The 13307-nt window shown below is 41.0% G+C and overlaps 1 protein-coding gene across 1 annotated transcript in view; it reads left to right on the plus strand.

The window, feature by feature from the left end:
* Nucleotides 1-12738, plus strand: part of TDRD10 (tudor domain containing 10) — a 176951-nt gene extending 164213 nt beyond the window's left edge. Inside the window, exon 6 of the mRNA XM_053719784.1 lies at nucleotides 12568-12738. Within this exon, the coding sequence (XP_053575759.1) occupies nucleotides 12568-12738 (171 nt within the window). The remainder of the gene's footprint in view (nucleotides 1-12567) is intronic.
* The last annotated feature ends 569 nt before the right edge of the window (nucleotides 12739-13307 follow it).

Below are 13307 nucleotides of genomic sequence, written 5' to 3' on the forward strand. Positions count from 1 at the left end.
CCTTCTGTCGCAAGGTCCTTTTTTCCATCAGGATCTCAAATCCTTAAATTTAAAGGTATGGAGATTGAACGCTTGATTCTTAGTCAAAGAGGTTTTTCTGACTCTGTGATTAATACTATGTTACAGGCTCGTAAATCTGTATCTAGGGAGATATATTATAGAGTCTGGAAGACTTATATTTCTTGGTGTCTTTCTCATCATTTTTCCTGGCATTCTTTTAGAATTCCGAGAATTTTACAGTTTCGTCAGGATGGTTTGGATAAAGGTTTGTCTGCAAGTTCCTTGAAAGGACAAATCTCTGCTCTTTCTGTTCTTTTTCACAGAAAGATTGCTAATCTTCCTGATATTCATTGTTTTGTACAAGCTTTGGTTCGTATAAAACCTGTCATTAAGTCAATTTCTCCTCCTTGGCGTTTGAATTTGGTTCTGAGGGCTCTTCAAGCTCCTCCGTTTGAACCTATGCATTCATTGGACATTAAATTACTTTCTTGGAAAGTTTTGTTCCTTTTGGCCATCTCTTCTCTTCTGCCAGAAGAGTTTCTGAATTATCTGCTCTTTCTTGTGAGTCTCCTTTTCTGATTTTTCACCAGGATCTGGCGGTGTTGCGAACTTCTTTTAATTTTTTACCTAAGGTTGTGAATTCCAACAACATTAGTAGAGAAATTGTGGTTCCTTCATTATGTCCTAATCCTAAGAATTCTAAGGAGAAATCATTGCATTCTTTGGATGTAGTTAGAGCTTTGAAATATTATGTTGAAGCTACTAAGAATTTCCGAAAGACTTCTAGTCTATTTGTTATCTTTTCCGGTTCTAGGAAAGGTCAGAAGGCCTCTGCCATTTCTTTGGCATCTTGGTTGAAATCTTTAATTCATCATGCTTATGTCGAGTCGGGTAAAACTCTGCCTCAAAGGATTACAGCTCATTCTACTAGGTCAGTTTCTACTTCCTGGGCGTTTAGGAATGAAGCTTCGGTTGATCAGATTTGCAAAGCAGCAACTTGGTCTTCTTTGCATACTTTTACTAAATTCTACTATTTTGATGTGTTTTCTTCTTCTGAAGCTGTCTTTGGTAGAAAAGTACTTCAGGCAGCTGTTTCAGTTTGAATCTTCTGCTTATTTTTTCAGTTTTTTTCTTTATAAGATTTAAACTTTATTTTTGGGTGTGGATTTTTTTCAGCGGAATTGGCTGTCTTTATTTTATCCCTCCCTCTCTAGTGACTCTTGCGTGGAAGATCCACATCTTGGGTAGTCATTATCCCATACGTCACTAGCTCATGGACTCTTGCTAATTACATGAAAGAAAACATAATTTATGTAAGAACTTACCTGATAAATTCATTTCTTTCATATTAGCAAGAGTCCATGAGGCCCACCCTTTTTTTGTGGTGGTTATGATTTTTTTGTATAAAGCACAATTATTCCAATTCCTTATATTTATGCTTCGCACTTTTTTCTTATCACCCCACTTCTTGGCTATTCGTTAAACTGATTTGTGGGTGTGGTGAGGGGTGTATTTATAGGCATTTTGAGGTTTTGGAAACTTTGCCCCTCCTGGTAGAAATGTATATCCCATACGTCACTAGCTCATGGACTCTTGCTAATATGAAAGAAATGAATTTATCAGGTAAGTTCTTACATAAATTATGTGTTTTTATTGGTGGATGAATTTATCCACCTATCAGCAAGGACAACCCAGGTTGTTCACCAAAAATGGGCCGGCATCTAAACTTACATTCTTGCATTTCAAATAAAGATACCAAGAGAATAAAGAAAATTTGATAATAGGAGTAAATTAGAAGGTTGCTTAAAATGTCATGCTCTATCTGAATCACGAAAGAAAAAATTTGGGTTCAGTGTCCCTTTAAGCTAAATCTCTCCAAAACTGAGCTTATTTTTCCCCTTCTTCCAAAATCTCCACCCCCAATCTCTCTATAACTGTCGACAACTCCATCATTACCCCTACCCCGCATGCCACATTTGAAGACACATTTGACTCAGATCTTTCTTTCACTCCTTACATTCAGTCCTTGGCTAAATCCTGCCGCTTCCACCTTAAAAACATCTCTAAAATTAGACATTTCCTTACACAAGACACAACCAAGATTTTAATCCGCTTTCTCATCTTTTCCTGCTTCGACTACTGAAATTATTGCCTCTCTGGTCTCCCTAGCCGCCTTGTTCGTTTACAATCCATAATGAATGCCTCTGCCAGACTCCTCTTCCTTACACTTCATTTGCTACACCTCTCTGCCAATCCCTTCACTGGCTTCCTCTTGCCTCTAGGATAAAACACAAAATTCTGACTCTGACATACAAGACCCTCAACTGCACTCCTCCCCTCTATATTTCAGAACTTGCCTCCATATACTCTCCCTCCCGTCCCCTTTGCTCTGCTCACAACCTCCTACTCTCCTCTTCTCTTGTTACCTCCTCACATTCCCGTTTACAGGGCTTATCCAGGCTGTTTGCTGATCAACTGACTAAAAACAGTGCGACTCTCGGCAGTCCCTGTAAATGTTACCTTGTAAACCGCCTATGTTTATAGCGCTGTGGAATCTGTTGGCGTTCTACAAGTAACCAAAAATAATAATATTTGTTTAGCAAATAGGGCATTATATTATCATAGAAGATGTTTACACATGTTCAGTGGCATTTAGTGAAATTTTGATTTGAGAGTAAATTTTTGCAACGCATGCTGTACACAAGTTTCCCTACAGTCATATAGTATTACATTTAGTTAATAGAAGACACAAATATATTTAAGTTTTGTAAAGCCATAAATTATTTCACTTATAAATAAAACATTTAGGGCCAGATTATGAGCGGAGCGCAAACATTTGTGCGAAAGCAATAAAGGGGTTTATCATGGGTGTTTGTGCTCGTCGGGTTTGCCGCTGGTATTAGGAGTTGAAAGTAAATGTGGTCACTTTAGCACAATCAGGATTTACACTAGAATAATTAATGTATCCTCTGGGCTGTGGTTAACCGTTTTGCAAAACAAAAAAGTGTCACAAAACACATAAAATACATTCCAAAGTACAGTTACACTCATAACACCATCTATTAAAAATTATTTAAAAAATATTGCACTCAAAAGATATAGGCTCAAAGATATGAGATTTCAAGTGTAAGGGGAAAAAAAGGTAGACAACGGGCTTTAAACATTGAGATATATACATGTCTAAAAATGTGTGTATGTACAGTATGCATGTATATATTATATATATATATATATATATATATTGTATGTGTGTATATATATATATATATATATATATATATATATATATACAGTATATGTAGGTATTTAATTATTTATATGTGTATATATGTATTTACAGACATATACATATGTACACATATATAGAGGGTCTGATGAAGGGGAGCATTCCCCAAAACGTCACTAATTAAAGGCAATTACTGCATTATAGATATGCCATTTATTTACAAAGAATCCTCAACTGGTCATATAACTTCCAAAATAAGACTTGGGTTCAAATAGAACATGAAATGGCAGGCATTAACCATCTGGGGTCTCAATGTTGGACCACTCACGGGGATCTGCTCAGGGACAATCATTTAAACTTGTTAAAGGGACACTGTACCCAAAAAATTTTCTTTTGTGATTCAGATTGAGCATGAAATTTTAAGCAACTTTCTAATCTACTCCTATTATCAAATTTTCTTAATTCTCTTGGTATCTTTATTTGAAATGCAAGAATGTAAGTTTAGATGCCGGCCCATTTTTGGTGAACAACCTGGGTTGTCCTTGCCAATATAAAAGTGCTGTCCAGTGTACTAAAACCAAAAAAAACTTAGATGCCTTCTTTTTCAAATAATGATAGCAAGAGAACGAAGACAAATTGATAATATGAGTAAATTAGAAAGTTGCTTAAAATTGCATGCTTTTTCTGAATTACAAAAGAAAAAATTTGGGTTCAGTGTCCCTTTAAGCGTCGAAACTTTTAGAGTTTGGGGCAAAGTAATATTACAATTCCGCAAAAATCTGATCAGGCCCATGACATAGTTTGAAGCAATGTGCGCTGCTTCAAAGCCAATACATCTCTCTATCACTATTGTATGGAATTTTACAAATACAGCCTCCGGGACATGTTCCCTACTATGTGGAGAGATGGAACAGCGAATTGGACATTTTTTGATATTTTCTATAATATTTCAAAATCTTCTGTATCAGCTAATACAATTGAGTTAAATTTGAAGATATTACATAGGTGGTACATGACTCCAGTTAGGATACATAAGCTATTCAACATGTATGCTGGCGGTGTGGCTTAGAGAAGGGGACGATGTCCCATATTTGGTGGACTTGCACTACTATAGCACCAATATGGGAAAACATAGCTGCAGAAGCCTCTAAGGTAATAGGCAAAACACTTCCACTAGATCCTAAGCTGTGGCTGTTTCTATGCACTCCCAGAAGGTTAACAACAGCACAAAAAAAGATGTTACACATTATGAGTAATGGTATGAAAATATTGCTAGTCCAGAAATGGAAGACACGACATATACCTGATATAGCACAATGGGTACATAAATGTAAGGAGATAATAAGTTAGAGGAGTACCATTATATGAAGGACAGATGCATAAATTTGTACGCTTAGATACAGTCATTGTGGGAGGCTTATGTGTCGCAGAGATTTGAGATCCAGGGTTGAGATAGATAAGTATAGATCAAAATACCCGGAAAGGGTGAATTCGGGACCAGGTGAGATACAACTAAAATGGTCACTGTGTGCCATTATTGAAGGAAGGTATAATGCGGTATGTTTGTCAGTCCTCTGACAGAAATCCATGTCTAGCTTGCAGTTATGTTTTTCATTTGTTATATTGTTACTACTATAAACTTGTATAAAAAAGGAATCCAACATTTATGCTTCGAAGGTCTTCACAATTGTAATTTTTTTTATTTTTTTTTAACATGAACACTGTATTTATTATTCATGTACTTGACTTTCAGATGTTACTGTACTGTTTTCTCTTGTAAAGGTGTATCCAGTCCACGGGTTCATCCATTACTACTGGGATATTCTCCTTTCCAACAGGAAGCTGCAAGAGGACACCAACAGCAGAGCTGTCTATATAGCTCCTCCCCTAACTGCCACCCCCAGTCATTCTCTTGCAGCTCTCGACAAGAAAGGAAGTATCAAGAGAGATGTGGTGATTTAGTGTAGTTTTTACCTTCAATCAAAAGTTTGTTATTTTTAAACGGTACCGGCGTTGTACTGTTTTACTCTCAGGCAGAAATTGGAAGAAGAATTCTACCTGGAGGTTTGATGATCTTAGCGGTTTGTAACTAAGGTCCATTGCTGTTCTCACACATAACTGAAGAGTATGGAAAGAAAACTTCAGTTGGGGGGACGGTCTGCAGATTGCCTGCTTTGAGGTATGTTCAGTATATTTTTTTCTAGAGAGATTATAAGGTCTAGAAAATGCTGACAGTGCCTGGTATATTTGAGGTAAGCCTGATACAGTGATTTAACAGCAACTGGGATCATGCTTGCAAAAAAGGGTAATATTCATAATAATACTCATATTACTTAGTGTAAAAACGTTTGCATGTTTTATAGTAAAAACGTTTTTTCTCTGAGGGTGATAAATCTTTATTTGGGGCCTAGTTTTCCACATAGCTTGTTAGATCACTCCTAGGAGTACTTTCTTTCATGTAATTAGCAAGAGTCCATTAGCTAGTGATGTATGGGATATATATTCATACCAGGAGGGGCAAAGTTTCCCAAACCTCAAAATGCCTATAAATACACCCCTCACCACACCCACAAATCAGTTTTACAAACTTTGCCTCCCATGGAGGTGGTGAAGTAAGTTTGTGCTAGATTCTTCGTTGATATGCGCTTCGCAGCAGGCTGGAGCCCGGTTTTCCTCTCAGTGTGCAGTGAATGTCAGAGGGATGTGAAGAGAGTATTGCCTATTTGAATTCAATGATCTCCTTCTACGGGGTCTATTTCCTAGGTTCTCTGTTATCGGTCGTAGAGATTCATCTCTTACCTCCCTTTTCAGATCGACGATATACTCTTATATATACCGTTACCTCTACTGATTCTCGTTTCAGTACTGGTTTGGCTTTCTACTACATGTAGATGAGTGTCCTGGGGTAAGTAAGTCTTATTTCTCTTGTTAAGTGTGTTCAGTCCACGGGTCATCCATTACTTATGGGATATATTCTCCTTCCCAACAGGAAGTTGCAAGAGGATCACCCAAGCAGAGCTGCTATATAGCTCCTCCCCTCACATGTCATATTCAGTCATTCTCTTGTAACCCTCAACAAAGAAGGAGGTCGCGAGAGGAGCTGGAGTTTTTACTTAATTATTCTTCAATCAAAAGTTTGTTATTTTAAATGGCACCGGAGTGTGCTGTTTTTCTATCTCAGGCATTATTTGGAAGAAGAAACTGCCTGCGTTTTCTATGATCTTAGCAGGCGTAACTAAGATCCACTGGCTGTTCTCGACATTCTGAGGAGTGGGGTAACTTCAGAAAATGGGAATAGCATGCGGGGTCTCCCGCAAATGAGGTATGTGCAGTACAATATTTTCTGGGAATGGAATTGACTAAGAAAACACTGCTGTTACCCGTATGATGTAAGTACAGCCTTAAATGCAGTAGTAGTGACTGGTATCAGGCTGATAAATGTATGCACAGTAGAGTTATTTTCTAGGGACTAGAATTTGACTGAAAAAATACTGTTAATACTGATATAATGTGTGAGCCTTAACTGCAGTAGTAGCGACTGGTAGCAGGCTTAGTAATAACTTTACACAGCATCTGAAATGTTGTTTTTTAAAACGTTTACTGGCATGTTAATCATTTTGTGAGGTACTTTGGTGATAAATCTTTTTGGGCATGATTTTTTTCCACACGGCTAAAGTATATTTCTGCATAGAAACCGTTATATCAGGTCTCCCACTGTTGTAATAGGAGTGGGAGGGACCTTTTTTAGCGTCTTGTTGCGCAGTTAAAATTCTAGCACAGTCTTCCTGCTTCTTCCTCTTTGATCCAGGACGTCTCCAGAGAGCTCAGGGATCTTCAAAATTCGTTTTTGAGGGAGGTAATCAGTCACAGCAGACCTGTGACAGTGTGTTTGACTGTGATAAAAGCGTTAAATCTTAATTTGATATCCGTTTTGGGTACTGAGGGGTTAATCATCCTTTTGCTAATGGGTGCAATCCTCTGCTAATTAATACATTTAAAGAATTGTTGACTATAACTGAACTAGTTCTTTGTTATTCAATTGTGTTTTTTAAAAAAGCGCTGCAGCGTTTTTTATATTGCTTGTAAACTTATTGAAGTAATTTCCAAGCTTGCTAGCTTCATTGCTAGTCTGTTTAAACATGTCTGATACAGAGGAATCTGCTTGTTCATTATGTTTAAAAGCCGATGTGGAGCCCAATAGAAATATGTGTACCAATTGTATTGATATTACTTTGAATAAAAGTCAATCTGTACCGATAAAGAAATTATCACCAGACAACGAGGGGGAAGTTATGCCGTCTAACTCTCCTCACGTGTCAGTACCTTCGTCTCCCGCTCGGGAGGTGCGTAAGATTGAGGCGCCAAGTACATCAAGGCCCTTACAAATCACTTTACATGATATGGCTAATGTTATGAAAGAAGTATTATACAATATGCCCGAGTTAAGAGGCAAGCGCGACAGCTCTGGGTTAAGGACAGAGCGCGCCGATGACACGAGAGCCATGTCTGATACTGCGTCACAATTTGCAGAACATGAGGACGGAGAGCTTCATTCTGTGGGTGACGGTTCTGATTCGGGGAGACCGGATTCAGAAATTTAAAATTTTAAATTTAAGCTTCAACTTCCTCCGCTCCAAAACAGGAAGGAACTACTGCTCGTTACAGACAGGGTTGGAAAGGCAACCAGTCATGGAACAAGGGCAAGCAGGCCAGAAAGCCTACTTCCGCCCCTAAGACAGCATGAAGACAGGGCCCCCTTTCCGGAGACGGATCTAGTGGGGGGCAGACTTTCTCTCTTCGCCCAGGCTTGGGCAAGAGATGTACAGGATCCCTGGACGTTGGAGATTATATCTCAGGGATACCTTCTGGATTTCAAAACGTCTCCTCCACAAGGGATGTTTCATCTGTCAAGGTTATCAACAAACCTAGTAAAGAAAGAGGCATTTCTACAATGTGTACAAGACCTCTTAGTGATGGGAGGGTTTTATTCAAATCTGTTTGTGGTTCCCAAGAAAGAGGGAACTTTCAGACCAATCTTAGACTTAAAGATCTTAAACAAATTCCTAAGGGTTCCGTCGTTCAAGATGGAAACCATTCGGACCATCCTACCCATGATCCAAGAGGGTCAATATATGACCACAGTGGACTTGGAAGTAATCGGCTTAATGGTAGCGGCAATGGACATAGTTCCGTTTGCCCGCCTACATCTCAGACCACTGCAACTTTGCATGCTCAATCAGTGGAATGGGGATTACACAGATTTGTCCCCTCTGCTAAATCTGGATCAAGAGACCAGAGATTCTCCTCTCTGGTTGCTATCTCGGGTCCATCTGTCCAGGGGAATGAGCTTCCGCAGGCCAGAATGGACTATAGTGACGACAGATGCCAGCCTTCTGGGCTGGGGCGCATTCTGGAACTCCCTGAAGGCTCAGGGTTCGTGGACTCAGGAGGAAGCCCTCCTTCCGATAAACATTCTGGAACTAAGAGCGATATTCAATGCTCTTCAGGCTTGGCCTTAGCTAGCTGCGGTCAGGTTCATCAGATTTCAGTCAGACAACATCACGACTGCAGCCTATATCAACCATCAGGGGGGTACAAAGAGCCCCCTGGCGATGTTGGAGGTTTCAAAGATAATTCTATGGGCAGAGGTTCACTCTTGCAATCTCTCAGCTATCCATATCCCAGGAGTAGAGAACTGGGAGGCGGATTTTTTAAGTCGGCAGACTTTTTATCCGGGGGAGTGGGAACTTCATCTGGAGGTATTTGCCCAGTTGATTCAACTATGGGGCAAACCAGAACTGGGTCTCATGGCGTCTCGTCAGAACGCCAAGCTTCCTTGTTACGGGTCCAGGGATCCCAAGGCAGCGCTGATAGATGCTCTAGCAGCGCCCTGGTCCTTCAGCCTGGCTTTTGTGTTTCCACCGTTTCCTCTGCTCCCTCGTCTGATTGCCAAGATCAAGCAGGAGAGAGCTTCGGTGATTTTGATAGCTCCTGTGTGGCCACGCAGGACTTGGTATGCAGATCTGGTGGACATGTCATCCTTTCCACCATGGACTCTGCCGCTGAGGCAGGACCTTCTACTTCAAGGTCCTTTCAAACATCCAAATCTAATTTCTCTGCGTCTGACTGCTTGGAGATTGAACGCTTGATTCTATCAAAGCGTGGTTTTTTCCGAGTCGGTCATTGATACCTTAATTCAGGCTCGAAAGCCTGTCACCAGGAAAATCTATTATAAGATATGGTGTAAATATCTTCATTGGTGTGAATCCAAGGGTTACTCATGGAGTAAAGTCAGGATTCCTAGAATCTTATCCTTTCTCCAGGAGGGATTGGAGAAAGGTTTGTCTGCTAGTTCCTTAAAGGGACAGATTTCTGCTCTGTCTATTCTTTTGCACAAACGTCTGGCTGAGGTTCCAGACGTTCAGGCGTTTTGTCAGGCTTTAGTTAGAATTAAGCCTGTGTGTAAACCTGTTGCTCCGCCATGGAGTTTAAATTTAGTTCTTAAGGTTCTTCAAGGGGTTCCGTTTGAACCTCTGCATTCCATAGATATTAAACTTTTATCTTAGAAAGTTCTGTTTCTAGTAGCTATCTCCTCAGCTCGAAGAGTTATCTGCTTTACATTGTGATTCCCCTTATCTGATTTTCCATGTAGATAAGGTAGTTTTGCGTACCAAACCTGGGTTTCTTCCTAAGGTAGTATCTAATAAGAACATCAATCAGGAGATTGTTGTTCCTTCATTATGTCCTAATCCTTCCTCAAAGAAGGAACGTCTTTTACCCAATCTTGATGTGGTTCGTGCTTTAAAGTTTTATTTACAAGCTACGAAGGATTTTCGTCAAACATCTGCTTTGTTTGTTGTCTACTCTGGACAGAGGAGAGGCCAAAAGGCTTCGGCAACTTCTTTCTTTTTGGCTAAGAAGTATAATACGCTTAGCTTATGAGACTGCTGGCCAGCAGCCTCCTGAAAGAATTACAGCTCATTCCACTAGAGCGGTAGCTTCCACATGGTCTTTTAAAAATGAGGCCTCTGTTGAACAGATTTGTAAGGCGGCAACTTGGTCTTCGCTTCATACTTTTTCTAAATTCTACAAATTCGATACTTTTGCTTCTTCGGAGGCTATTTTTGGGAGAAAGGTCTTACAGGCAGTGGTGCCTTCCGTTTAAGTGCCTGCCTTGTCCCTCCCTTCATCCGTGTCCTAAAGCTTTGGTATTGGTATCCCACAAGTAATGGATGAACTTGTGGACTGGATACACCTTTACAAGAGAAAACAAAATTTATGCTTACCTGATAAATTTATTTCTCTTGTGGTGTATCCAGTACACGGCCCGCCCTGTCATTTTAAGGCAGGTGTTTTATATTTTTAAACTTCAGTCACCACTGCACCCAATAGTTTCTCCTTTTTTCTTGCTTGTCTTCGGTCGAATGACTGGGGGTGGCAGTTAGGGGAGGAGCTATATAGACAGCTCTGCTGTGGGTGTCCTCTTGCAGCTTCCTGTTGGGAAGGAGAATATCCCACAAGTAATGGATGAACCCGTGGACTGGATACACCACAAGAGAAATAATTTTATCAGGTAAGCATAAATTTTGTTTTTCTTCATTGTGGATGTCCAATAAAAATATTTTTCAAAAAAAAAAAAAAAAAAAAGGCAATTACTGCATTAATTAAGCCCAGCTAGTGCTGTCTTCTATCTTCTGTACCTTATCTCTATTCAGCACCCTGGCATTTGAAGACTCTTTGTGAGAGTGCACCTATCTCGGCCTTTATACACATATATAGACATAAGTTTTTTCTTGAATTAAGTTGAGAACATGTAATAATTTTCATCTAAAGGGGAGGAGAGTCCACGGCTTCATTCATTACTTTTGAGAAATAAGAAACTGGCCACCAGGAGGAGGCAAAGACATCCCAGCCAAAGGCTTAAATACCTCCCCTACTCCCCTCATCCCCCAGTCATTCTTTGCTTTTTCGTCACAGGAGGATGGCAGAGAAGTGCCGAAGATTCGGAGTAGTCTCTTATGAAGGGTAGTACTCTTCGCAATGGGACTGGAGTTTTAAGTAGTCCTGTCAGCCTCTCAGTGAGAGCCTGGATGAAAGTTAGAGTCCGGAGATGCAGGGAGAGTCTTTCTGCAAAACCATCCTGACTCATTAACAGCTCCACAAGCAATCATAATTGACGAGTTTCACTGCCTGCTTTCTGCACTCAGGTCCATGTCAGTAGCAATGCTTCTACCTGTCATACTTGAAGCGCCATGTTCCTGTTCCACGGCATTGATTCTGGTAAGATTGTTTCTTTTTTTTTATACATAATGATAACACAGAAGACAGGGTCACAGTGTGGCGCCTTTTATTTTATGGAATCAAGGGTTAATATTCCTAGTGAGGGAATTATTGAACAGAGTGGGTTTATACATAATATTGTTTATTATGTTATTGCTGCGTTATGTGCGAGATGTGGCTCTGGCAATGGTGGAACTTTAGGTTGACTTCCGGGAGTAGTTGTGTGGATGATTTGGCCTTAGTGCATGGGGCGGTCCTGCGAGGCATCCCAGGTGACCGGGTGTAAGTTTTCACTTCCTCAGTTGATCAGCGGCATAGGAGACTAAGCGGTTTCTGTAGTCCGGGTCATAGGATGTGGTAAGTGCCCCGGCCATTGGAGGTATAACGGTGCCTGGTTTTTAAGCTAGTCTTGTCCATAATAAAAGTGCAAGCTATGGAAGACTCTGGCACATTAGAGGGTACATCCCTGTGTTTATTGTGAGGAGGTTCTTGTAGATCAGCCTGCTCAACTATGTTCCACATGCCTTGATAAAGTTGCGACATCTAAAACTGTCTCTGAGTACACATGCAGCGCCCCAGGGTCCAACTATTACTCCTACGGTAGAGATTCGTTGGCAATCAGATTTTGAGGATCAACTGCAAACGGCGGTATCAAAATTGATCCATGCCTTACCACGTTCTGCTAAGCACAAGCATAGCCATATCATGGTGGCCCGGCCAAGGGGTTGTCTACGCCTATGGAAATATCAGAGGTGTTATACGATGACAAGGCCAACTCTGACTCTTCTGGGTCGGAGTCCGTGTCATCTCATCCTCCGGCTGCGGAGAAGCCTGACTTTAGGATTAGGATGGAGAATTTGCTCTTTTTGCTGAAGCAAGTGCTTGCTACTCTGGAGGTTCCGGAACTGAAGCTTCCGGAGCAACCTTTGATTCCTAAGCTTGATAAGGTATACAAAGAAAGGGTGGTGCCTCAGACCTTCCCGGTTCCTGTTAAGATGGTTAATATTATTAAGAATAAATAGGAGCAATTAGGTTCTTCCTTTTCCCCTTCTTCCTTTAAGAAACTGTTCCCTATTCCGAACTCTCAGCACGAGCTGTGGTGGACTGTCCCTAAGGTGGATGGTGCCATCTCTACGTTCGTGAAGCAGACGACTATTCCTGTCGAGGATAGTTCGTCGCTTAAAGAGCCCATGGATAAAAAGTTGGAAAACATGTTGAGGAAAATGTTTTAACACACAGGGTTTGTTTTTCAATCGTCAGCGGCTGTAGCCTCGGTTGCCGGAGCTGCAACATATTGGTGCGAGAGGGAGACTTCCATCGACGAGATACAGGATAAGATTAAGGCGTTGAAGGTCGCAAATTCTTTAATTTGTGACGCCAATATGCAAATTATACCCCTGAACGCAAAGGTTTCAGGATTCTCTCTTTTAGCTTTTAGTCAAAGCTGTTGTCCCTGCCTTTTCAAGGGAAGATTCTGTTCGGTCCAGGTTTAGATCGATCATATCCACTGTTACGGGAGGCAAGGGAGCTTTCCTACTGCAGGATAAGAAGGCGAAGCCTAAAGGATCTACTTTTCGTCCCTTTCGCGCGGACAAGGCCCAGCGCCATCAGCCCGCCGCAAAAGCGGATCAGTCCGGAACTTGGAAGTCTGCTCAGTCTTGGAACAAGAAGCCCGCGAGACTAAATCGCCATGAAGGGGCAGCCCACAACCGGTCTCCGGACAAGTTAGGCGGCAGATTGTCTCTCTTCTCCGACGCCTGGTTGCAGGACGTTCAGGACCCTTGGGTTCTGGAAGTGGTCG

This window comes from Bombina bombina, chromosome 1 (assembly GCF_027579735.1).
Source record: "Bombina bombina isolate aBomBom1 chromosome 1, aBomBom1.pri, whole genome shotgun sequence".
Lineage (NCBI taxonomy): Eukaryota > Metazoa > Chordata > Amphibia > Anura > Bombinatoridae > Bombina > Bombina bombina.